This window comes from Hemiscyllium ocellatum, chromosome 4, assembly GCF_020745735.1.
Source record: "Hemiscyllium ocellatum isolate sHemOce1 chromosome 4, sHemOce1.pat.X.cur, whole genome shotgun sequence".
Lineage (NCBI taxonomy): Eukaryota > Metazoa > Chordata > Chondrichthyes > Orectolobiformes > Hemiscylliidae > Hemiscyllium > Hemiscyllium ocellatum.
In genome coordinates, this window is record NC_083404.1 from 19,761,679 (window position 1) to 19,785,768 (window position 24,090).

General features: G+C 38.4%; 1 protein-coding gene across 5 annotated transcripts in view; it reads left to right on the forward strand.

Moving 5' to 3' along the window:
* Positions 1 to 24,090, forward strand: part of rbbp8 (retinoblastoma binding protein 8) — a 157,720-nt gene that overhangs the window by 117,601 nt on the left and 16,029 nt on the right. For all 5 annotated transcript variants that reach the window (XM_060822818.1, XM_060822815.1, XM_060822817.1 and 2 more), the window contains 10 exons: positions 4,760 to 4,872; positions 4,981 to 5,056; positions 5,142 to 5,320; positions 5,829 to 5,936; positions 8,046 to 8,146; positions 8,813 to 8,937; positions 15,313 to 15,415; positions 15,537 to 16,130; positions 21,444 to 21,576; positions 23,628 to 23,707. In XM_060822818.1, coding sequence (XP_060678801.1) covers positions 4,760 to 4,872; positions 4,981 to 5,056; positions 5,142 to 5,320; positions 5,829 to 5,936; positions 8,046 to 8,146; positions 8,813 to 8,937; positions 15,313 to 15,415; positions 15,537 to 16,130; positions 21,444 to 21,576; positions 23,628 to 23,707 — 1,612 coding nt within the window. The remainder of the gene's footprint in view (positions 1 to 4,759; positions 4,873 to 4,980; positions 5,057 to 5,141; positions 5,321 to 5,828; positions 5,937 to 8,045; positions 8,147 to 8,812; positions 8,938 to 15,312; positions 15,416 to 15,536; positions 16,131 to 21,443; positions 21,577 to 23,627; positions 23,708 to 24,090) is intronic.

The following is a 24,090-nucleotide window of genomic DNA, read 5'->3' on the forward strand; positions in this document are numbered from 1 at the left end:
TTACCTTTGAGCTATGTCCTTCATGACCTGGATCATTAGAGATATGTCTTTAGGATGGTTGGGACTGCGAATTCAATATACCAGGTCATAAGGTAAACAGGATGGACAGAAAAAATGGCAGTCGGGATGGAGTAAAGTTACTGTTTAGAAACAGAATCACTTCAGTGGTGAGGATATAATGAGGAGAACTTATGGGTGTTGTATGTAGGCCCCCTCATATAAACTGATACTTCAGAGCTTTTATAAACTCACAAATTAGATAAGTGTGTAGCAAAGGCAGTGCAGTACGAATGGGGAATTTTAGCTTCGACATAGCTTGGCAGAGGCAGACAAGTACCTGTCAGAAAGCTAGTGAATTTTTGCAGTGTCTCCAGGATAGTTTCCTACAGCAAAATGTCCTTGATGCAACAAGGGTACGAGTAAAGTTGGAATTTGTTGTGAGCAATGAGCTGGATTTAATTAGGAATCTAATTATGCGTGAACATTTATCAAGTAGTGATCATGACTACTAGAACTTTAGATTTATGTAAGGCCAACTTTAATGAGATGATGTGGAAGTGCTGGTGTTAGACTGGGTTGGACAAGGTCAAAAATCTCGCAACACCAAGTTATAGCCCAACAGATTTATTTGAAAACACTAGCTTTTGGAGAACCTGATGAAGGCGCAGCATTCTGGAAGTGTTTTCAAATAAACCAGTTGGACTTGTGTCGTGTGATTTTTGACCTTAATGGGATGAGACAGAGTCTGTCTACATCGAGGGCGTTTGAAGAAACTAGGAAAATCTGCTAATAGGGAAAACAACTGAAGAACAAAGGATAATGTTTAAAGAAACTCTTTAACATGTTTAAGACTAGTTTATACTCCAAGAGTAAAAAGCTCCACTTCACAGAAAAAAAAACATTTGTGGACAATTCTAGAGATGCGGAACAGCATAAAACTAAAAAAGAGTTTACAAAAACAGCACAGATCCTAAACTACTGAAAGCTAGAACCCAAAGGTTCTTGGAGATACTTGTGCAGGAAACAAAAGGCTGGCACGCAGGTGCAATAGGTAATGATGAAAGCTAATTTAATGTTGACCCTTGTTTCAAAGGTGGTTGGAATACAAGAGTAGGGAAATCTTACTGCACCTTTATATGGTGCTGGCGAGACAACATCTAGAGTACTGTAAACAGTTTTTGTCCCCTTATTAAATAATAATAAATATTATTTCATTGGAAACAGTTCAGAGGAGGTTCACAGGTTGATCCCTGATTGGAGGCGTTGTCACATAAGCAATGGCTAAACAGGTTGGGGTTTTACTCATTTTTTTTTAAAAGAGCGATAGGTGATTTCATTGAAACATATAGGATTCTTGAAAGGTTTGTCAGGATCTTTTCACAAATGCCAGAGTCTAGGACTGGAGGGCTTAGTGTTAGAATAAAGGGAAAGCAATTTAAGATTGACAAGAGGAGGAATTTCTTTTTTCAGAGGATTGAGTGTCTTTGGAACTCCTTGCCACAAAGTACAGTGGGGTCATAGTTCGGAATTATGAATATTGCTGAAAATTTAAAGGAATTTGTACTTCTGAAATAATGAATTTCACTCTGGGAATGCCAGTAGCCGATTTGCATAGGAACAGGAATAGTCCATTTAGTCCTTCAAACCTGTTCTATCATGCAGTGTGATAATGGCTGATTTGTGGCTTAATTCCATATACCTGCCTTTCAACCATTTCCCTTAATACCTTTGCTTAATGAAAATGTAGCTATCTCAGGTTTAAAATTAACAGCTGATCTAGCATTGACTGGCATTTGTGGAAGAAAGTTCCAAACATCTCCCACCCTTTGTGCGGAGCAATGCTTTATAACATGTCTCCTGAACTGTCTGTCCCTAATTTTTAAAACACGACTCATAGTTCTAGAATCTCCAACCAGTGGAACTAATTTATCTTTATCTATACTTTCTTTTCATATCATTGTCTTGGAGACTTTGAGCACCTTTTAACCTTCTAAACTCTACAGATAACAGATCTAATTTGCATAATCTTTCCACATACCTGGATTTTAAGGGTTAAAATATTACTCTTCTAAATATACCCTTCCTACTACTACCAGAGATACTGAAAATTTGAGTAGACAATCCAAGGCTGCTTACCTTTCTCCTTGGTTCTTCTCTCAACCTTTGCAAGTAATTTCTTGTGTCTACTTGTAAAGGGGACTATCTTAAAATTGTCTGAAAATAAATGCCTGCCTGTCAGATTGGGGCCACAATGCTTCCTTCACATGAGATCCCGCATCTTTTCTTGATGAAATGATATACCTGATGTGCCAGCATTGGTATTGTACAAAAGGAGATTCCGGGTAGTGAAACTACAGCACTTGCAAATTCCTGTTCCCTGAACTTAGGCAGTGTTTTCCACCGAGCAGTTGTCTGCTAGAGTTGACACAGGTTTCTGGGTCCTTGCACCAAGTTAATTGAAGACCTTCGATTTTTCAAAAATTGCAGCTTGGGTAATTTCAATACTTTTGGTATGACAGAACTAGAATATTGCTGAAAAAAGACATTTTGTCAAAGCTTCTTTACTCACCCATCAAGACAATTTTCAAGAATACGAATTTAAGGGAAAACTAACATTTATGAGCAGACAGTGCAGATTAGTTTGGAATTGAATAATGGTAGATGCATTGCCATTGAAAATGTACAAATTAATGATTAACAATTACCTGCCAGGTTTTGTTTCAGTTCTAAAATGGGTAAATTAAGTCTGTTTGGCCAAGGCCTGTCTTGAGAAATGAACAAATGAATGACCATCACTTGTTTTATTGAGTGAAATTGGCACAGTGCATGTACATTCTCTTTCTGTCTGCAACTAACAAAACTATGTGTTAGAATATTTTTAGCTTCCAGACAATGCAAGTGCACCACACTGCAAACCCACCTGACAACCGTGAATTGATCAGCTTTGGTTTTATTGCAAATAGTCAAAGAGTATGCTGTTTGATACGATCCACCAGTCTTTGAAATGCAGGAATATGTGAACAGGAGTAGGCCATTCAACCCAGCAAGCTTGCTCCATTAGTCAATATGATTGTAGATGTTTGTTACTCATTTCTTCAACAGGGAATATTTCTTCTTAGCTTGATGACAGCATTCTGTTGGTGGCAAACACCACTTATGTTGCAAGTGTATCGTTGCAGTGTGAAATAGGTAACTTCATCTTTTGATGAAGGTTGCTTAACCTTTTAAATACTTCTCCCTGTCAGGATAATTTGAGACAAATTGGGTATTTTTCACGTGCAAAAGTGATGACCTTTAGGCCATTCATGAGTTTGTTTTGAAATTCCTTTGGAATCCTTTATATGTGAACTCGGATCAGCCAGGCATACCTTGAAGAATTCACTGTCTTCAGTGAACACTGGTTTGTAGTGGGATAGTTGGGTGTAGAGGAATTCAAACTATGGATATGGGACTAAGTTAGATTAGAATGTCTGGTTGATCTGGAGGAGTTGGACTGAAGGGTCTGTTTCTATGTTGGGTGAGTCTTTCAATCAAACAAAAAATACATTTTGTGTACTTCAAACCTAGTGTAGTATAGGGCATGGTGTAGGTATCAATTTGTTCAGTGACTTCGTAGAGATGTCCATCCAATTGTGAGACTTTCTTGCTTTAGCATTGTCAATACATTTGGAAATGAAACTGGTGCAAGTTTGAAAAAAATCATTTTCAATAGCTTATTTATTCTTAACATGCCTGTTGAACTATGTTATTGATAGCCCAAATTTGATTTTGTTTTGAGCTAATTAATTGTTGTATTCTTCATGGCAACATCTTTATCAGAGTTCATTGCCAAATGATCAGCACTCATCTGCTATCCAGTATAAATATTGCCTTTCCTCTTTTAATTGCTGTTCATGCACATTGTCCTTATGAGTGTAAGACAAAATAGGTTAAAAAAATCTTTTTTTTTTCTAGCAATACTTGTTTATTTATGTCTTTTGAAGTCAACAATTCTGGCCTCAGTGCTTCTGCAAGTTGTTCGGCTGTGAATAAACTATATTAGTCACATCTTATTTGCTAACTTTAAGGTTATAATCCAGTTGTGAGGGTTTTTGCAGATATGAATGGCAGGTTTCCCTCTTCAAACTTGTAAAAGCTGAATATTGGGCCATAAACAGAGTGTGGGGCTTGCTGCCACTTTGTGAGGGAGGAGGATGGAGTGGAGGAGGAGGAGCAGACAATCATAAGTTTGCTGCCCAATTTTGAATAACAACTGGGCTGTCATAGATGAAGGACAATTATAGGCTTTCCAGCTTGAAAGCACGCTGTACTGCTATGCAAGTAAGACAGGTTGCTTCAACAGGGAAGTCCCCTATCTCTAATCTTTACAAATAGAAACTGAAGAATAGTTTTTGCAGTCTGAAATGAGTGTTTAAGATGATGCCTGACTACATTGTACATCCATGAGCATTAGACTAACATTAGGAATAACCTAAATAGGAAATCAAGTATACAAACTCTTGTCCTACACGCGTATCATGTAATGCCTTGAAGTGCCATGTAATGCAAGTTATTTAAAGAGTGCTATTAACTCTAGAATCTAGCAACCTACTCTTAATGAACTATGGAATTGATGTCTACATTAAAATTGGACAAAGAAACTAAAGACTGTGTTCAATTATCTGTAATTGTTGAATCTATTCTCAATAAATTTGCTATTTAGATGGAAAATCTCTTCATTATGCAGTCTATTGGTACTCAAAACCTGTATTTGTTGCAGGTTGCGAGCTGGCTTATGTGACAGGTGTGCAGTTACTGAAGAACACATGAAGAAGAAGCAGCTGGAATTTGAAAATATTCGACAGCAGAATCTAAAGCTTATTACTGAACTTAGTGAGTGGATGTTTAGAAGAGGATTTCTCTTCTGAGAGTATTTTTTTTCAAATAAGAAAACTTTTTCTTATCTTTCTACCTATCTCCATCGTTATCTTTAATCAACAGTGAATGACAAGATTAACCTTCAGGAAGAAAACAAAAAACTTAGTGATCAGCTTGAATCGCTAGAACATCAACTGAAGTAAGTAATGAGTGTCTGTTTGCTCATCTTGTGTCATTTCATTGTCAAACTTTATGGCCTATCTAATTTTTATTTCTGTTGCCAGGGAGCAACAGCAGCAAGTGACCGAAGCAGCGGATGATGATGATGGAATAATCCCGGATTCTCCAATTTTATCTCTTTCCACCTCTGTAGTTAACAGAATGCGAAGGAGAAAGGAAAATCGTCGTATTCGCTACACAGAGCATGGTCATGCTGAACCTTCAGGGCTGCAGTCTGATAATGGTATTGATAAGATTTGTGGTACATTAACATTACTGTATATTGTAAAACACAATATTATCCTTGGTTACTGCTAGAAGTTTACATTTTAAAATGTTGTTGATTTATTCACGCAATTGCAAACATTAAAGTGCTACCAATTGCATTCTGGGAATCCATGGAAAACCTTCATAGTCAAGTGAACATGGCAGAGAGTGGATAATTTGCATTAATAGAGAAAAATGCATTAAGTACTATAAATTGATCACTGTGATTCATAATATTTGGGGTTTAACAATGTCTATCAGTATCTTGCAAAGTAAAATGCTTAAAATTTGGTGTAGCCAATTAAGCACCTCAAGAATTTTCAAACAGATACTTTCAATCTTTGTCGTATTTCAAGGGCTTCACGGATGGGTAATAAATGCTGGCCAAACAACAACACTCCCATCCCACAAGAGAATTTTTAAAATGTTATAAACTGGATTCTGTAATGTTTATTTATTATAACTGATGTTTTGTTATTGTATAGAGACATGTAAAATGCTGTTGGCACGCTTCTCTGGCATGAACCAACCTATACAGGATGAAGAAATCCTAGTTGCAGATTCCTGTGATCTTGAACAATCGTCAGAAAAGAGTATGTCTGAAAATTTGTCTGTGTATGTAAATGAATTGTTTTGATACTTGTAATGAATGGCAGATGACAGCTATGTTGCAAGTTGGCTTGATAGCTCTAGCAATAGTGATCCTTGTTAGTTGAATGCATGCACCCACTATCAATGTGCAATTTGCTATTTTATATTGCAACCAGAGAAACACAAATTCAACATGTCCTTACATTCAAAGATATGTTTTAAGTCTCAACCCTGAATACTCAATATTGAGAAATAATTGAATTGTAATGTACACCATCTTTAAATTTCAATTTTAAAATTTTGAAATTCCCTGCCAGCCAAACGGCATTTTGTCTTTGACCTCTGTTTGAATATAGTCTGCGTAATTGGACAGAAATTTTTCTTTTTGCTGACTAAATATATTGGAATTGAGCAAGCGCTATACATGGGATACCAAACTTGCTCTAAAACTGTAGTTACTATAAAGGGGCTTTTTAAATTCCCTTTTATATCCTAGTCCATCCCAAGATCTCCACGACTGCATCACATTAACCTTGGTTTGAGTGACCCAACTTCCAGTGACGCAACTTCCAAATACCCATGACCTGGAGCCATTTTGTTTATATTTTGTTTGACTTCCTTCTTTCCTTGGTTCATTAGACCGCAGAAATCCTATTTGCTATTCATGAACTCATCAGCCAGGCTACTACTTGTATTTGGATTGCTTTGTACTATTTGATGCTCTGTATCCATCAGAGTATTATGATCTCTCCATTTCCACGAGTGCTCTCAGTAATTTACTCATGACTGACTTGTGTTCAATGGCCAAAAGTTTAGCCGATCCATTCGAATGCATGTTTTTAAGATTGGTTTTAAAGAATGGACGAATCGGACTGAAGGGTCTGTTTCTGTGCTGTACATCTCTATGACTGTATGGATTGAATCTACTTCAGGGTTTGGGTAAACCTGTCCTATGCACATTCATAGCTTGTAAAGCTGCATAGGTAACCCTTGTATAGTTTCCGTGAAATGTTTGTATTTTTTACACTGGCAAAGGACGGGGAGATTGCATCCAATGCAGTTTTATTTAGAAAACCAGTGCAGGGGCTTGGACTTCATCACCATTGTCTTGTTCTGTAAAATTGCAGAACTCATTCCAGACTATTGGTGTAATGTCACTCATGATATTTCTGCCAGCTACATTTTGACTTCTACCTAGTTATATCATGCTGTGAATTTGGTTTTAATGACATTCTGAATGCCATTAATAAATGCGCCTTATAATGCTAGAATTTGTGGAAAATACTCAACAGGTCCGGCACCTGCTGTGGAGAGAAAGCAGAACTAATGTTTCAAGTTTAGTGACTCTTCATCAGAACTTATAAAATGACAGATATCAGATGATAGTACTCATATTGTTAATCAATATCCCTTGGGTAAAGGAACCAGTCACCTGTGTAGATTAGAAAGTGAGGACTGCAGATGCTGGGGATCAGAGCTGAAAATGTGTCGCAGGAAAAGCGCAGCAGGCCAGGCAGCATCCAAAGAGCAGGCGAATCGATGTTTCGGGCATGAGCCCTTCTTCAGGAATCCTGAAGAAGGGCTCATGCCCGAAACGTCGATTCTCCTGCTCTTTGGATGCTGCCTGGCCTGCTGTGCTTTTCCAGTGACACATTTTCACCTGTGTAGATTAGCCGACATGTGGCACCTGTCCTTCACTTGGTTCATTCCAACTTGGTTGTACTTTTTAGATCTCTACGAAAGGATAGTGCATGCCGCCTTACCTTCATTAAGCACATCTTAAAAAGAAATGTACAGCAGTGTGGGCATTCCTGCAGATAAATGTGATGTTGGTAAATAAGACTTTAAAATCTAATTTCCATTTGTCAAAAGGAAACTCAAAGCATTTTTAATCTTATTTGGGAATTCAAGAAAAAAGTAATAAGTGGTGTAAAGTTTTAATTTGGTATAAACTTTCAAATATATTATATAATTAAACTTTGGATGTAATTTCCCTTTTCTGTGAAGAATGCACTGGTGCCTCAATTTAAATATTTTGATTCAGCTGTTTCCCCATTTTAACAAGAAACAGTTTTATTAAATGTCTTATTTAATACTTTTTGCATCTTCAGCCATGCAGATGCTAAAGGATCATTTATCCGCCGAGAAAAGCAACTTTAATCTAGCTGCTGTTGTAGCAGAAACTTTAGGACTTGGCATTTCTGAGGAACATGTAAGTACTTCATTGCAGCATTTGTTCTTTAAACTAATATGGCACTCTCCTGAGCTAACAATATTTATATTTTGACTCTTGCCCTAATCTGTAATAAACATTTAATTTTAATAGAATAAGCTTTTCAAATGAAAAACAAGTAAAAATACTTTTTTAAATTTTTGAACTATTTCCCATCTCTGGCCTGTCCTAGTGATCTGACACTACAGAGCTGCTGACATCTGGTTGGCACATGAATATTTTTTAAAATGAACTTACTGGGGTTGTGTTCTTAATGTGCTCCCAAGGAGATAAATTAGGTCCTTAATATCAGCAAGTCTATCCTCCGGCTGGTTTTTTCCCCCTTCCCTCAGGGATATGGGAGAGGTTGGAATTGGAGGCGGAACTTGGAGTCCTGCAGCTTGCAACCACTTTTTTCTTGGCCCTGCATCCATTACCTCGTTACATCAACACCAGAACTTAATATGGAACTCTGTGTGGCCTGACCAAGATCCTGTACGGATATAACTATTTCACTACTTTTAAATTATATCTTGCAAAGTCACAGTTACATTTGCAGAGCTTTACTAATACAATTCAATCTAAAGACTTTCTTTAGTTGTTTGGAAGTTATCTTCAAAAAAAAAATATTTCACCATTTGAAATATTGTTCTTTTTCTTCTTAAGGACTTGCAAAATCTTCTGAAATTGCAAAGAGACGTCACCATGACTGCACAAATTTCACGCAACATGTTGAAAAAAGATGCCAGTAAAGCAGCAAACTCAGAACTTTTGGAGGATAATGCCACTGGGTACGTGCATGCTATTAACACAATGATTAGACTTTCCTTAGGACCATGAGCAGTAAAACCCATGTAACATTCAGTATGTTTCAGCTTCATGTTAACTTTCTTAAATATATTGTTTTATTGTTGTTAATAAAGTATAGCAATTCAGTATCGCCATTCAATGTTGCAAGTTTCATTTTAATGTTTATCATAGACCTCCTGTTCACATGGTCTTTACTCATTGGTCCCTTCCTCAACCCTGAAAATGCTGTTTCCCCATCCCACTCAAATCCTGTTCCACATTCCCTATCTGATGTGCCCACTGCCACCATTGGGAACTTTTAACTGCTCTGCCCTGACACGTCCTTTTCACTGGTCCTCTCACTCCTGTTCTGCACTCACTGAAGTCCTGAGCTCCATCTAATGACAGAAGCTAGTCAGTGCAGGTAGTCATAGAACTTCACTGATAGCTACATTAAGCAATCCTTACTACTGGGTGGGGCTTGAACAGCCTAAAACTACATTTGGTGACTTTTTTTAAACATTTATTTACAGTATTTATACTTATATATTTATTTGAAAATCATTTGATTTGTGCATGCAGGCATTTAGGAATGTAAAGTGTTTCAGCTTATAATATTTTAATGTATTTTGGCTGAGAAAGATCCAGGACCCTAACTGTACACATTTTTATATTTGGTTTTTATTTTGAAAGTTATTTCAGCTAGGAATGCACAGTATTGCACATATAAAGTACAAGTACAGGTAAAGCATTTCATCATGTGTTGCCTAGAAAAAAAGTACATGTTCAAAGTAATCTAGCTCCATTTTTAGTATTGTTTTATTTAGGAAACTGCAATTCACTTAAAGTCTTTTTACTAAGAGTCACAATTTTCAGGAATGCAGCCATGACTGCACATGAGGAACTGCAGTATGACTGTGGTGCTAGAGCATAAGGTTGCAGTTTTCAAACCCAATTTTTATGTCAGCTTGGATATGTGTGTGACATAGCCAGCTTGGACCTGTCAAGAAGGATTTGGCTGTTAAACAAAAATAAATCTAAAAGTATTATTGCAACATTGCAGAGAGGACCCTACTTCTGGATCACCTTTATTGTCAAAATTTGATAGATTTTGTGAATGCTCTGCTGATGGTAATTCTCCAGTGCTTTGAGGTTCTTGCTGTGAGTTGTTCAGCGTTCCAAAGCACAGGAGAGTATGGAGTAAACAAAGCTGTCTGGTAAGCCATAGCTTTCAGCTTGGGTTAGAGATCCAGGTCCTTACAGTTGTTTCCTAAATTGGCACATAGGAAGCAATGGTGAATGAAGATTAGCAATTACAGGTTGAATGTGGATGTCAACCTTCTTTGATTCACATACGATGTCCAGGTTCTGTTGAAAAGCAATATTGCCTAATCTCTCTCCATTTTAAAAGAAGTCTATCTTTTCTATTTGATTTCCAAAATGCCTCATTTCACATTTTTCCACTACTGCCTTTATGTCTTGACCACTCACGCAACCTGTTTGTATCCTCTTGCAACCTCCTTGTGTCTTACTGGCATTTTGCTTTGGAACAGCAGCGAACTTAAATATATTACACAAATAGGACAGCCCTGGCAGGCGATGAGACATAGAAGCAGAAATTAGGCCGTTGAGGCCATTGAGCCAGCTCCACCTTTCAATCATGGCTGATAAGTTTCTGAAACCTATTCTCCTGCTTTCTCCCCCTAACCCTTCATTCTCTTAATAGTCATGAACCTATCTATCTCACTCTTAAATATATTCAATGACCTGGCCTCCACAGCCTTCACTGGCAGTGAATTCCATAGATTCACCACTCTTTGGCTGAAGAAGTTTCTCCTTATCCTCATTCTAAAAGGTCTTCCCTTTACTCTAAGGCCGTGCCCTTGGGTCCTAGTCTCTCCTACCAATGGAAACATCTACTCTGTCCAGGCCATTCAATGTTCTATATGTTTCAATTAGATCCCCCCTCATACTTCTAAACTCCACAGAGTGTAGACCCAGAGTCCTCAAATGTTTCTCATATGTTAAGCTTTTCATTCCTGGAACCCTTCTCATGAACCACCTCTGAACAAGCTCCAGGGCGAGTACATCCTTCATGACATATGGGGCTCAAAACTGCAAATGTGGTCTGACTAGAGTCTTTTAGAGCTTCAGAGATACAGCCCTGCTTTAATATTCAAATCCTCTCAAAATTAATGCCCACCATTGCATTTGCCTTCCTAACTACTAACTCAACATGCAAGGTTACCTTGACAGAATCCTGAACTAGAATTCCCAAGTCTCTGTGCACTTCAAACTTCTGAGTTTTCTCCCCATTTAGAAGACAGTCCATGTCCCTATCCTTCCTACCAAAATGCATAACCTCACACTTCCCACGTTGTATTCCGTCTGTCACTTCTTTGCCCCCTCTCCTAATCTGTCCAAATCCTTCTGCAGCCTCCCTACCTCCTCAATGCTACCTGTCCCTCTATCTTTGTATTATATGCAAACTCAGCCAGAATGCCTTCAGTTCCTTCATCTAGATCATTAATATATAAAGTGAAAATTTGTGGTCCCAACACTCAGCCGTACGGAACACTACTTGTCACCAGCTGCCATCCTGAGAAGGACCCCTTTATCCCCACTCTGTTTTTTGCCAGATGGCCAGGCTTCTATTCATGTTAGCATCTTGCCTCTAATACCATGGCCCTTAACTTACTCAGTAGCCTCCTGTATGACACCTTGTCAAAGACCTTGTTGAAGTCCAGGTAGATAACATTGGTCTAACCTACCCATTACTTCAGTTTAGTCTGTTTAACATTGCTGAATTATTTTGCCCTACGTTGATTTTGTTTTTTTCTCTCTCATCCAATCTCTTCCCAGATATGTTCATGATTCTTCTGACACTTTACATTGGTCCCACAATTTCCAGTTTCCTAGCTCCAGCATTTACATCTTCATCATGAAGATCCTTCTCCCAGTCTGTACTCCCATCAGTATTGGATGAAGGCTCTCTGCTTCATTCATGATAGATGGAGAATGGTCCCATTCACCATCCAATCCTTTGCCTGGTTTTGAACAATTTCTACTTTAAATTGTGTCATTTTCTCTAAGTCAAAGGTATGACAGTTGTTACCTGTGGGGGTTCTAGTTATGCCAGTCCCTTTGTGACGTATGCAGGGGCCCTCATCAGGCCCCTGGTACATAGATGACGTAATTGGTTTTGCTTCTTCATCTCATGTGGAATTGGAAAAATTTAACAGGTTTGTTTTCTGTTCTCCCCCACCCCACCCCCCACCCCCCCAACCTGGTCTAAATCTTCCCCTCTCCACCCCTCCCTTCTCCTTCCCTTCCTTGAGTTTTATGTTTTCATTTCTGAAATGGATATCTATCAATATCCGTTATGAACCCACCAACTCAGTTACCTTGACTGCACTTTCACACTTCCTGCTTTCGATAAGGACTCTATTTCATTCCACTCTTGTAGTTTCTCCAGCTATGTTGCAACTGTTCAATGATGCTATCTCTCACAGTGATGTTTCCATCATGTCCCCCTCTTTCCTCAACCAAGGAAACCCCACACTACCCCTTTACTGTAATAGTGAGGTATGTAGCCATGTCTGATCAATTTCCTGGGCTTCCACCCTCACCCCTCCTGCCCCCCACCAACCCCCAACCCAAACCAATGATAGGGTGCCCTGTTTAGCTCATTTTTCAACTTAACTGTGTTTGCCCTCAAAGGATGATTTTTCACCCAGTCTACCACCTCCAACAGGATACCACCACCAAATGCATCTTCCCTTCCCATCTCTTCTCAGCATTCCATAGTTATCTCCTCTATGACACCCTGCTACACTACTCCATCACTCCCAACATTACCTCACCACCACTTCCCCAAAATTCATTTCCCCATCTTCTAGCTGCTGCACATCCATCCTGTTAGTTATAACCTCAAAACTGCCAGAATGTCAAATTTGATTGCTTTTTCTAACTCCTTATTGATTTTTCTTGATTATGTTATGATTTTCTAAAGTGCTCTGTTTTTACATCCCTTATTATTTTAGCACTTTTCCTGCTATTATGGTTAGACTAAGTGGCTTACAGTTTTCTGTTTTCTCTTTCCCACCTTGCTTGGATATTGGGGTCATATTTGCTATTTTCCACTTTGGGGTCTATTCCCAATGTAGAGAATTCTGGAAAAGTATTTGAGTTGAATACGAAGGAAGTAATACTAGAACATTTGTAAAATCATAATCTAGTCAAGCAAAGTCAGCGTGGCTTCATGAAAGAGAAATCCTGTCTGACTAATTTATTAGAGGTTTTTGAGAAAGTATCACCAGAGTGGATAGAAGGGATAGAAAGCATTCAACAAGATACCTCACAAAAGGTTGTCATAAAAGCCCATGGTGTTGGAGATGGTATGTTGGCATGGTTAGGGAATTGGCTAATGATCAGGAAATAGCCACCATGAATAAGGGCTTCTTTTTCAGATTGGTGACCAGTGGGATTCCACAGAGATCAGAGCTGAGACTACAAATATTTACAAGATATATAAATTAGTGGAAGAAGGAAATGGATGTACTGCAGCCTGATTTACAGAAGACATGAAAAATAGGTGGAAAGACAGATTTTGAGAGGGCTGCAGCTGTTTACAGATATTGATAAGTAAGTAAGGGCAAAAATTTAGGAAATGGAGTAGAAAGTAGGAAAATATGAAGCTCTTCATTTTGGTAGGGAGAGCAAAAAAAAATGATACTTAAATGAAGAAAACATCAGAGCTGCAACCCAAAGGGAGTTAGTTGGTGCGTAATTGTGCAACCATTCAAAGAAAGCTAACACACAGGTGCAATATGTTATCAGGAAGGCTAATGGAATGCTGTTCCTTATTTCAAGAAGCTCGATTCTAAGAGTAGTGAAGTCTTACTGCAACTTTACAAGGGACTGGTGTGACCATATCTAGAGTACTGTGATTTGGAAATGCCGGTGTCAGACTGGGGTGTACAAAGTTAAAAATCACACAACACCAGGTTATAGTCCAACAGGTTTAATTGGAAGCACACTAGCTTTCGGAGTGATGCTCCTTCATCAGGTGATAGTGGAGGGCTCGATCGTAACACAGAATTTATAGCAAAAATTTGCAGTGTGATGTAACTGAAATTATACATTGAAAAATTGATTGTCTGTTAAGCCTTTCATCTGTTAGAATACAGTGATAGTTTCACTTCTTGCATGTGTAAATCACAAAACCTTTTTTTTAAAAAGTTACCTTCTCGGGTTAGCTGTTAACAATGGTGATAGCTAGATGATATATTGAAGGTGTTAGCCCCCTGAGTTCTCTGTCTATGACCTGATGTTTAGATTGATTCTAATCTAAAAAGTGAGATAACAGAGTTTTCATAAATTCATGCAGTTTTTGAGCTCAGAGAAAGGCTTAACAGACAATCAATTTTTCAATGTATAATTTCAGTTACATCACTGCAAATTTTTGCTATAAATTCTGTGTTATGATCGAGCCCTCCACAATCACCTGATGAAGGAGCGTCGCTCCGAAAGCTAGTGTGCTTCCGATTAAACCTGTTGGACTATAACCTGGAGTACTGTGAGCAGTTTTGGTCTCCTTTGAGAAAAGATATTATTTAATTGGAGGCAGTTCTGAGAATGTTTACCAGGATGATGCCTGGTATGGGGGCAGTGTATTATGAGCAAATATTAAGCAGGCTGGGACTCTACCCACTGGTGTTTAGAAGAATGAAAGGTGGTGTCGTTGAAACAAGTGAGATTCTTAAGGAGCTTGACAAGGTAAATGCTGAGAGAATGTTTCTCCTCATGGAAGAATCTTAGACTAGAGGGCATTGTCTCAGAATAAAGGGTTTCCGATTTAAGACCAAAAATAAGTGGAATTTCTTCTCTGAGTGAATTCTTTGAAATTCCTTGCCACAGAGAGGTCTAAGTTCAGAGTCCTTGTGTATATTTAAGGTTAAGATAGATGGATAAATTCTTGATCACTAGAGAAATCAAGGGTTATGGGAAAAGAACAGGAGAGTGGACATGGCAACAGTTGGATCAGTGATAATCATATTGAATGGTGGAGCAGGTTTGAGGGGCTGAATGGCCTGCTTCTGTTTCTGTTTCTTGAGGTCTTATGAAATATCTAAATCAAGCATGCATCATCTCTGTAGCCATTGTATAATGTATGTGTGCATTTCCTTCCTTTGCCCAATTTCTCAAAATTCATATTGTGATAAATTAGGTATTTCCAAATGTGCAGGTTTATTTATAACATAGATCATAGCTAAATGTGGCTGGAATATTCATATGTCTACCAAGTGCTGTGATTTATTGTTGTCTGTTGCCCAATCGAGAGAAGGCAACCAAAAAGTCTCAATATTTTCTTTCAGGTTTTCTTGTGCAGCAGAAGGAAATGAACAAAGTGGAAACTGGGTTTCTCAGTGTAAATCTCCTGTATTTGGAATTTCAACTAAAGATTTCACTGATCGCGAAGTAAGTCTGTCATCTTTTTTTGACAAACGGTTCCATTGGAAGAATTGGAATTTCTTGGACATGTTTAGCTATGAAATCCAAACGTTCAAAACACTGTTCTTATTTCCTTTTGACTTACCAGATGACAATGGTCCAACATGTTGAAGAATCAAAGCTGGGTGAACAAAAGGTTGTAAAAAATCACATTGAAATTAAGTCCGATGCAGCTGGGAGCACCTCTTACTTGTCTACGTCTAACAGGTCGGCGAAAAGAAAGAAAATAGAAGATGAGAGGGATTTGCTCACTAATTGTGAAAAGCCTTCTTTTAATAAAGAAAATCTTTCTTCAAAATCAGAGAAGGCTGTTTCTGTAAACAATGATAATCTTGATAAGCCATTGGACTTGTCAGATCATGTTTCAAGTGGCCGGTTGGGAGATAGAAGCCAAGGGAAAGATGCAGTGTGTAATAAGCTTATGCAAGTTAACCAACTGGAATCCCTGAAACAAAGTATAAAGATGACAAATTTCAGAAGAGCCTATAATGGACTTAATAAGGATCCACAGGATGATGTTTATCTGCAAGAGACCATTGGGAGATCGCATAGTGAAATATGTCAAGATGTTAAAGTAAAAAGTGAGAAAAATGATGAGGGTGCTGATTCATCAATTTGTAGATATTCTCAGCTGCAATCCAGTGATTTTTCTCAGAATGGACAACTTACTAGTGACCAAAAGGTATGTCTTCTGTATATAGATAATATAGTTTACTTTGCCACATTTGTTCAAAGTGAGAAAACCGGTGTAGTATCTCTCCATTGTAAATGAATGGAAAATGAAAGCATAATAAGACCTGTGGCATTATAGTTTGAGCCGCGACATTGGAAACAGCAGTGGGCACCTTGAACCTACTTTGTCATTCGATTAGACTATGGCTGATCTGAACCTTAATACTATTTGTCTCTTATAGTTCCATATCTGTCGACTCTTTACCCAAACAAAAACTAATGTCAGCAGTAGTCATGAAAGCTATAATTGTTCCAAAATGTAGATTTTTACTATCCTTTGTGTGAATAGTGGCAGCACTGGGGAGGTGGACAGAGGGGGTGGGGTTGCCCATTTACTTAAGAACAAAATTAAATCTATGGCACTGAATGACATAGTGTCGGATGATGTGGAGTCTGTGTGGGTGGAATTGATGAACCACAAAGGCAAAAAAACCATAATGGGAGTTATGTACAGACCTCCTAACAGTGGTCAGGACCAGGGGCGCAAGATGTACCGGGAAATAGAGAAGGCAAGTCAGAAAGGCCAGGTCACAGTGATCATGGGAGACTTCAATATGCAGGTGGACTGGGTAAATAATGTTGCCAGTGGATCCAAAGAAAGGGAATTCATGGAATGCTTACAGGATGGCTTTTTGGAACAGCTTGTCATGGAACCCACAAGGGAGCAGGCTATTCTGGACCTAGTGCTATGTAATGAACCAGACTTTATAAAAGATCTTAAAGTAAGGGAATTCTTAGGAATAATATGGTAGAGTTCAGACTGCAGTTTGAAAGAGAGAAGGCAAAATCGGATGTAATGGTGTTACAGTTAAATAAAGGTAATTATGATGGCATGAGAGAGGAACTGACAAAAACAGACTGGAAGCAGAGTCTAGCAGGGAAGACAGTAGAGCAAAAGTGGCAGGAGTTTGTGGGTATAATTGAGGACACTGTATAGAGGTTCATCCCCAAGAAAAGAAAGATTATCCAGGGAGGGATTAGACAGCCATGGCTGACAAAGGAAGTCAGGAAATGTATTAAAGAAAAAGAGAGATCCTATAAAGTGGCCAAGAGCAGTGGGAAATCAGAAGATTGGGAAGGCTACAAAAGCAAACAGAGGATAACAAAGAGAGAAATAAGGAAGGAGAGGGTCAAATATGAAGGTAGGCTAGCCAGTAATATTAGAAATGATAGTAAAAGTTTCTTTCAATACATAAGAAACAAACGACAAGCAAAAGTAGACATTGGGCCACTTCAAACTGATGCTGGAAGCCTAGTGATGGGAGATAAGGAAATAGCAGGAGAATTTAACAAGTACTTTGCGTCAGTCTTCACAGTGGAAGACATGAGTAATATCCCAACAATTAAAGGGAGTCAGGGGGCTGATTTGAGTATGGTTGCCATTACAAAAGAGAAAGTGCTAGAAAAGCTAAAAGGTCTTAAAATTGAAAAATCTCCTGGCCCCGATGGGATACATCCTAGAGTTCTGAGAGATGTGCCTGAGGAAATAGCGGAGGCATTGGTTAAGATCTTTCAAAAGTCACTGGAGTCAGGGAAAGTCCCGGATGATTGGAAGATCGCTGTTGTAACCCCCTTGTTCAAGACAAAAAATGGAAAATTATAGGCCAATTAGCCTAACCTCGGTTGTTGGTAAACTTCTAGAATCCATCATTAAGGATGAAGTTTCTAAATTCTTGGAAGAGCAGAGTCTGATTAGAACAAGTCAACATGGATTTAGTAAGGGGAGGTCGTGTCTGACAAACCTGTTGGAATTCTTTGAAGAAGTGACAAGTAGGTTAGACCAGGGAAACCCAGTGGATGTAGTCTATCTAGTCTTCCAAAAGGCTTTTGATAAGGTGCCACACGGGAGGCTGCTGAGCAAGGTGAGGGCCCATGGTGTTCGAGGTGAGCTACTGGTATGGATTGAGGATTGGCTGTCTGACAGAAGGCAGAAAGTTGTAATAAAAGGTTCTTTTTCAGAATGGCAGCCAGTGACAAGCAGTGTCCCACAGGGTTCTGTGTTGGGGCCGCAGCTGTTCACATTATATATTAATGATCTGGATGAAGGGACTGGGGGCATTCTAGCGAAGTTTGCCGATGATATGAAGTTAGGTGAACAGGCAGGTGGTACTGAGGAAGTGGGGAGGCTGCAGAAGGATCTAGACAGTTTGGGAGAGTGGTCCAGGAAATGGCTGATGGAATTCAACGTGAGCAAATGCGAGGCCTTGCACTTTGGAAAAAAGAATAAAAACATAGACTATTTTCTAAACGGTGAGAAGAATCATAAAGCCAAAATACAAAGGGATCTGGGAGTGCTAGTCGAGGATTCTCTAAAGGTAAACATGCAGGTTAAGTCCATGATTAAGAAAGCGAATGCAATGTTGTCAGTTATCTCAAGAGGGTGGAATATAAAAGCACCTTTGTGCTACTGAGACTTTATAAAGCTCTGGTTAGGCCCCATTTGGAGTACTGTGTCCAGTTTTGGTCCCCACACCTCAGGAAGGACATACTGGCACTGGAGCGTGTCCAGTGGAGATTCACATGGATGATCCCTCCAATGGTGGGTCTAACATACGAGGAACGGCTGAGGATCCTGGGATTGTATTCATTGGAGTTTAGAAGATTAAGGGGAGATTTAATAGAAACTTACAAGATAATACATGGCTTGGAAAGGGTGGACGCTAGGAAATTGTTTCCGTTAGGCAAGGAGACTAGGACCCGTGAACACAGCCTTAGAATTAGAGGGGGTCAATTCAGAACAGAAATGCGGAGACATTTCTTCAGCCAGAGAGTGGTGGGTCTGTGGAATTCATTGCCGCAGAGTGCAGTGGAGGCCGGGACGCTAAATGTTTTCAAGGCAAAGATTGATAAATTCTTGATGTCACAAGGAATTAAGGGCTATGGGGAGAATGCTGGTAAGTGGAGTTGAAATGCCCATCAGCCATGATTGGATGGCGGAGTGGACTCGATGGGCTGAATAGCCTTACTTTCACTCCTATGTCTTATGGTCTTACGGTCATTGAGGCTAATGGGATTCTTCCATGCTACTGAGCTTCTGTAATATCAACTTTCCGGGGTTGGTAGACAGCTAGCCCTCTCCCAGGAAAGGCGCAAGAAAATCATAGCGTTTCTATCAGACTGCACTCAGTGGCAATGAAGATGATGTGGCAGTAGGAAGTTATACTTTTTACTCATTCCCCATACCACACATCGCAGTGAGAGATCCTGGCCAAACATAAATGAGTAGAAAAATATGTTTTGTTTTCATTTCATTTCTGATATGAATTTGAAACTTTTAGCAATAATTTATATATCATATTATATATGTGTGTGTGTGTGTGTGTGTGTGTGTTATTCTACAAAATAATAATCAGAGGAAATTTTTTGGCCAGAAGAGGTAGGCAACAGGGATAAGGGAATGAGGCTCTTAGTGTGTACAGGACTTACCTTTAACTGAGTAGGTTAATAAAAAATCTATGAAGGAAAGACTCACTGCCAGATCTGGCGATGGTGGATGAACTAAAGCTGTGAAGAGAAATAAATATGACATAAAATATCAGCAATAGCAATGAACAAAAAAACCAAAAGTACTCCCAATGCTAGAAATCAAAGAAAAGCAGAACTTGCTGTAAAAACACAACAGGTCTGGCAACATCTGTGGAGAGAAATTGAGAGTTAACATTTCTTTCTTCAGAACATAAGTAGCAATAGCAATGAAGTTCTGGGTATTGTATGGGCCAAATCTCATTTTAAGGGACTTTGAATTGGGATATTAATAAATATAAGGAAAACAGCAGCAATGTGTGGCAGGAACAAATATATAGAGACTGGGAGAGAAGTTAGAACAAGAGAAGGAAACAAGATGGAATCATGAAACAATCAAGGAACTTGAAACAAAACAAAAAGCAAAAGATTTTACAAACAACAAGAAAACTCAGGTGAGAATATGGATCACTGAAGAATGAACTGGATAAAATCAAAATCTGCAAATGTGAAATGACACAAAAGGTTAACTAATTACTTTGCTTTAATATTTACTTGGGTAATGATAAATAATTTCAAGATTAAGCAGCACCCCAGAATTGAGTGTGTGCTTTGCAGGAACAGTTTTAAATAATGGACCACATTCCCAAATATATTTGAGAGGTTCACTTCAGGTTGGACCTTTTATAAGTTGACGACGTGTTGTCTCTTTCCCTCTACTACCTCAATTACCATTATGTTATAAAATTAATGGATTCCGTGGCTTCAATGTCCATGTTATTTTGTTGAAGATCTGAAAATGGGCAATATGGTTGTATGTTGTTTGAAAATTTGATTTTAGTCTACAATGTTGGGAATATTTGATGATTACAATGATTTAAGTATACTTGGAGGTGCTAAACCAGAAACTTCCAGGATAGCACTGAAGTGTTCTTCAGAAGCAATGTCTGTGCTGTGATACACACAGCTTCTACGTCATCAAATTCACTGACAGTGTATGGAGTGTACTGACTGACATCCAATGAGACATTTCGGGCTGATTTAGACCAGTGGGCAGAGATGACACACTCGATGTTGTACTCAAGTTTCAGAGGCTAAGACATAGTCTGTATCCAAAGGGATGTAGATTTCTGACCCATTCTTTTGCAACAGCAGGTCTGCTGTGCCCTCATCTTTTCCTTCATTGCTCATGTAGATTAAGTGAACCTGTAGCAAGACCCCCTTGACTAAACACTCCCTTTGTCTACGTCACTTTATATGGTTTCCACTGAAGTGAAATGGCACAGCACTGGCTCTGCTGAGGTAACTTTCTCCACGAATTTCTGAGAAAAATATTGCTTGAGTTTTGAAGTCTTTGCTAAGATCATGAAGGGTTGATGTGTCCAAAGTTAATTTCAAATATACATTATCTCGAACAGGAAAAGAATTGTAAAATTTCAGCCATGTTTTTTGACTTCTGGAAATCCTTAATACTGATTTTTTTTTTGTTTTGCTTTTGTTCAACAGTCACCATTTAAAGAGATCATGAAGGACTGGTCATCAAAATAATATGTAGCTTCTTTAATGTCAGCTAGTCTGAAATTTAATTGTCAATCAGAATCTTAATTGACCTCAAACTGCTATTTCTGCAACTTGGTTCAGCTTGTTTACGAAGATGGTATCTTTACACAGGTGGACTAAACTGCTAAAGACTTCAGCTTGACCCCAATGAAAGATCTGTAGTGCCAACAGGAAACTTGGAGAAATCAATCCCATTTTGCATTATTCATTTCCTAAAAAGTATTTCATATTCTTGTCTCAGGATTTTGAAGTCGAAGTTCCAACAAGGAAAATTGCAAAAACAGTATCCACAGAATCAGAGCCCACCTCGGTGCTTCAACCAAACCCAAATCCTTGTGCAACAATTGGAAAGTGTAAAAACACTGATAATGATGGTAAGTTAGTAATTCAGGTAACTCAGTGGTATTCAAATGATTCAATTGAATTGTGGACTTTGGATAATGTATCATGATTCTTGTCTGGTTTAGAATATTGTGAACTGACTAATTGTTTTGAGAAAGTTTTGAGACTATTGTCTTTATTTTGAGTTTCTTCTCCTGGTCTGCTCCATTACAGCTTGGATCTAAAGCAAAATGTCAGCTGAAGGACCAGACATTAGTCTTCCATATCTGAAAAAAACTTATCCAGTTTCTTTTTGTTTTTTCAAATTGATTATTCTAAGTCCCCTTTTTCAAACATTTTAAGTATCTAAAGATAATATTTTCTTTGTAATTCATATTTTGAATTGAAATAAAAATGAGTCTGTGCCCTATTCAATGCTTTTGTGTTTTACTCTATTCAACTTGGGGGGCGACCTTTCAATTACTTTAGTTGACTCTGCTCTATGCTATTGTTTGGCTTTGGAATCTATGCCATAGATTGTCTTAATTTCTCTCTACCATCATCTGGTCCAGGTTTGGCATAAAATCCTCATCCAGCAGGGAGTTGTTAAACTTGTATCGAACTTTGATGAGCTTTTGCTTGGTGAATTGTTTAGTATGGAGGCAGTGAAGAAAATTAATGACAGATTCCTGAAAGTGATAGCAGAACTGAAAGATGATACTCGAAGAATTAAGTAACACAGTTCTTTAAAATAGTGAAGTAATTTGAGAGACTGGATATTGGAATGATGGAATACACACCTAGAAGCCATAAATCTAAGATAGTCACTAATAACTGCAATAAGGAATTCAGGAGAATTTTCATTACTCTGATTAGAGGTAAAACTTTCTGCTAATTGAAATGAATGGGTACATATTATTTAAGAAATAATTATATAATTCATAAGGGAAAAAACAATGGAAGGGCAAGGACTTGAGTTAAATCAGGTGGGAAGAGGCTGGTCTAGTGTATAAACACTAACGCGGGCCAGTTAGTGTTGATTCTGAAACATAAATTCAATCCATTAGGATTAGAGTTCTCACGTCCAAGACTGGGGTACTCCCAACCTATGGATGTTTAATGTGTTAAGTGCACTGTATAAACATAAGTCAGTGTTCTTGCAAATCAGCAAAACAAGCCCAAGTAATCGGACAGACTGGCAACAATATAAACAGGCTAGTTTCCCAGTCACTGCTTCTAAATTTATCTCTCAACTTTTCCCATTTCTGGTTGGTATTGTTGACTATTCAAGCATAGCAGTTGCCCTTTAGTACCTTTTCTCATCATGCATCATTCACACATGACTCTTGAATGCTGCTGGCAATCCATTTATGATGGATAGCGAGCTAATACTAATCCAGTTTCATTTGCAATAGCTACTTACACAGTTCCAGCAGGACACACAATGGCTGCCCCTTCCTAACCTATAGATTCTGCAGCCTATCGAGCAACTTCACTGTACCTTAACAAAGCACCAATCTTAATTGCACCCGGCCATCCATAAAATGAAAATTTAAGTACCCTTGAGAGTCTTCTCTAGCCTCAAGTATTTCTGATTAATATTGGCACCAATGAGCATTTTGCCTTGCTTTGTAAACCTGGTTAAGTACCAGATCAGAGGTTTCAACTTTTTCCCAAAGAACATAGCAAGTTTCAGTATATTAAATATTTTTCATTATAAAACAAACCAGTCGCTGCAACTAGATGAGCTTTCCTTCATCTTTCTCTCCCTAATGCTGTTTCGTTCTGTCTTTTCCTTGTACCTCTTTCGCTCCTTATCCTTCTGTTTCCTCTCTCTGCTCTCACTTCTTTCAGTCTCTTCTGGGCTGCTCTTGCCTGTTTAACCCTTGCTTCAAGCAAACAAGACCCATTTGGATTTTATATATGTCGTACCTTACATTTGCTACTGACAAAGGAATATAAAGATAATTCCATCTTTTCTACAGCCGAATCATTTTGATTTGTTGCAAAATAAAAATAAGCCACCCTATCTTTCTGATAAGATGAGGTCTATTTAAAAATTGAGATAACATGCTCATTGATTTTAAAATTTTGATAATTTCAGCAACAAAATCAGAAAACATTCAGTGGAGCATGGATCCAGGAGCAGATTGCACAATGGGTGCTTCAGAAGTGGACTCAAAGGTAACCGATTATATAAATGTGAGACTGTTTGTATTATGTTTGGATCAGTTGTTCATTCTTATTGCAATCATCTGTGATTTCAAATATAAATGAGGCCATTCAACTCAATACTAGCTCTTTGAGTGGTAGAATATGGGATTAAAATTGTTAGGTAGTTGTTTTTAAACTGATAAGGTTGCAATGGGCCAAAGAGCCATTTTCTGTGCTATAGATCTATATGACCCTGACATCAATTCAAAATTAATTCTTATTGGACTGTTCATACCCCATAACCTTTATCACTCTGCACATGCATTGAAACATGAGGAGAGAATCGGGATAGGATGCAAATTGAGAGAGGAGAGCAGGTGGATAGGAGAGAATTGGATGCTGGGTGGGTGGTG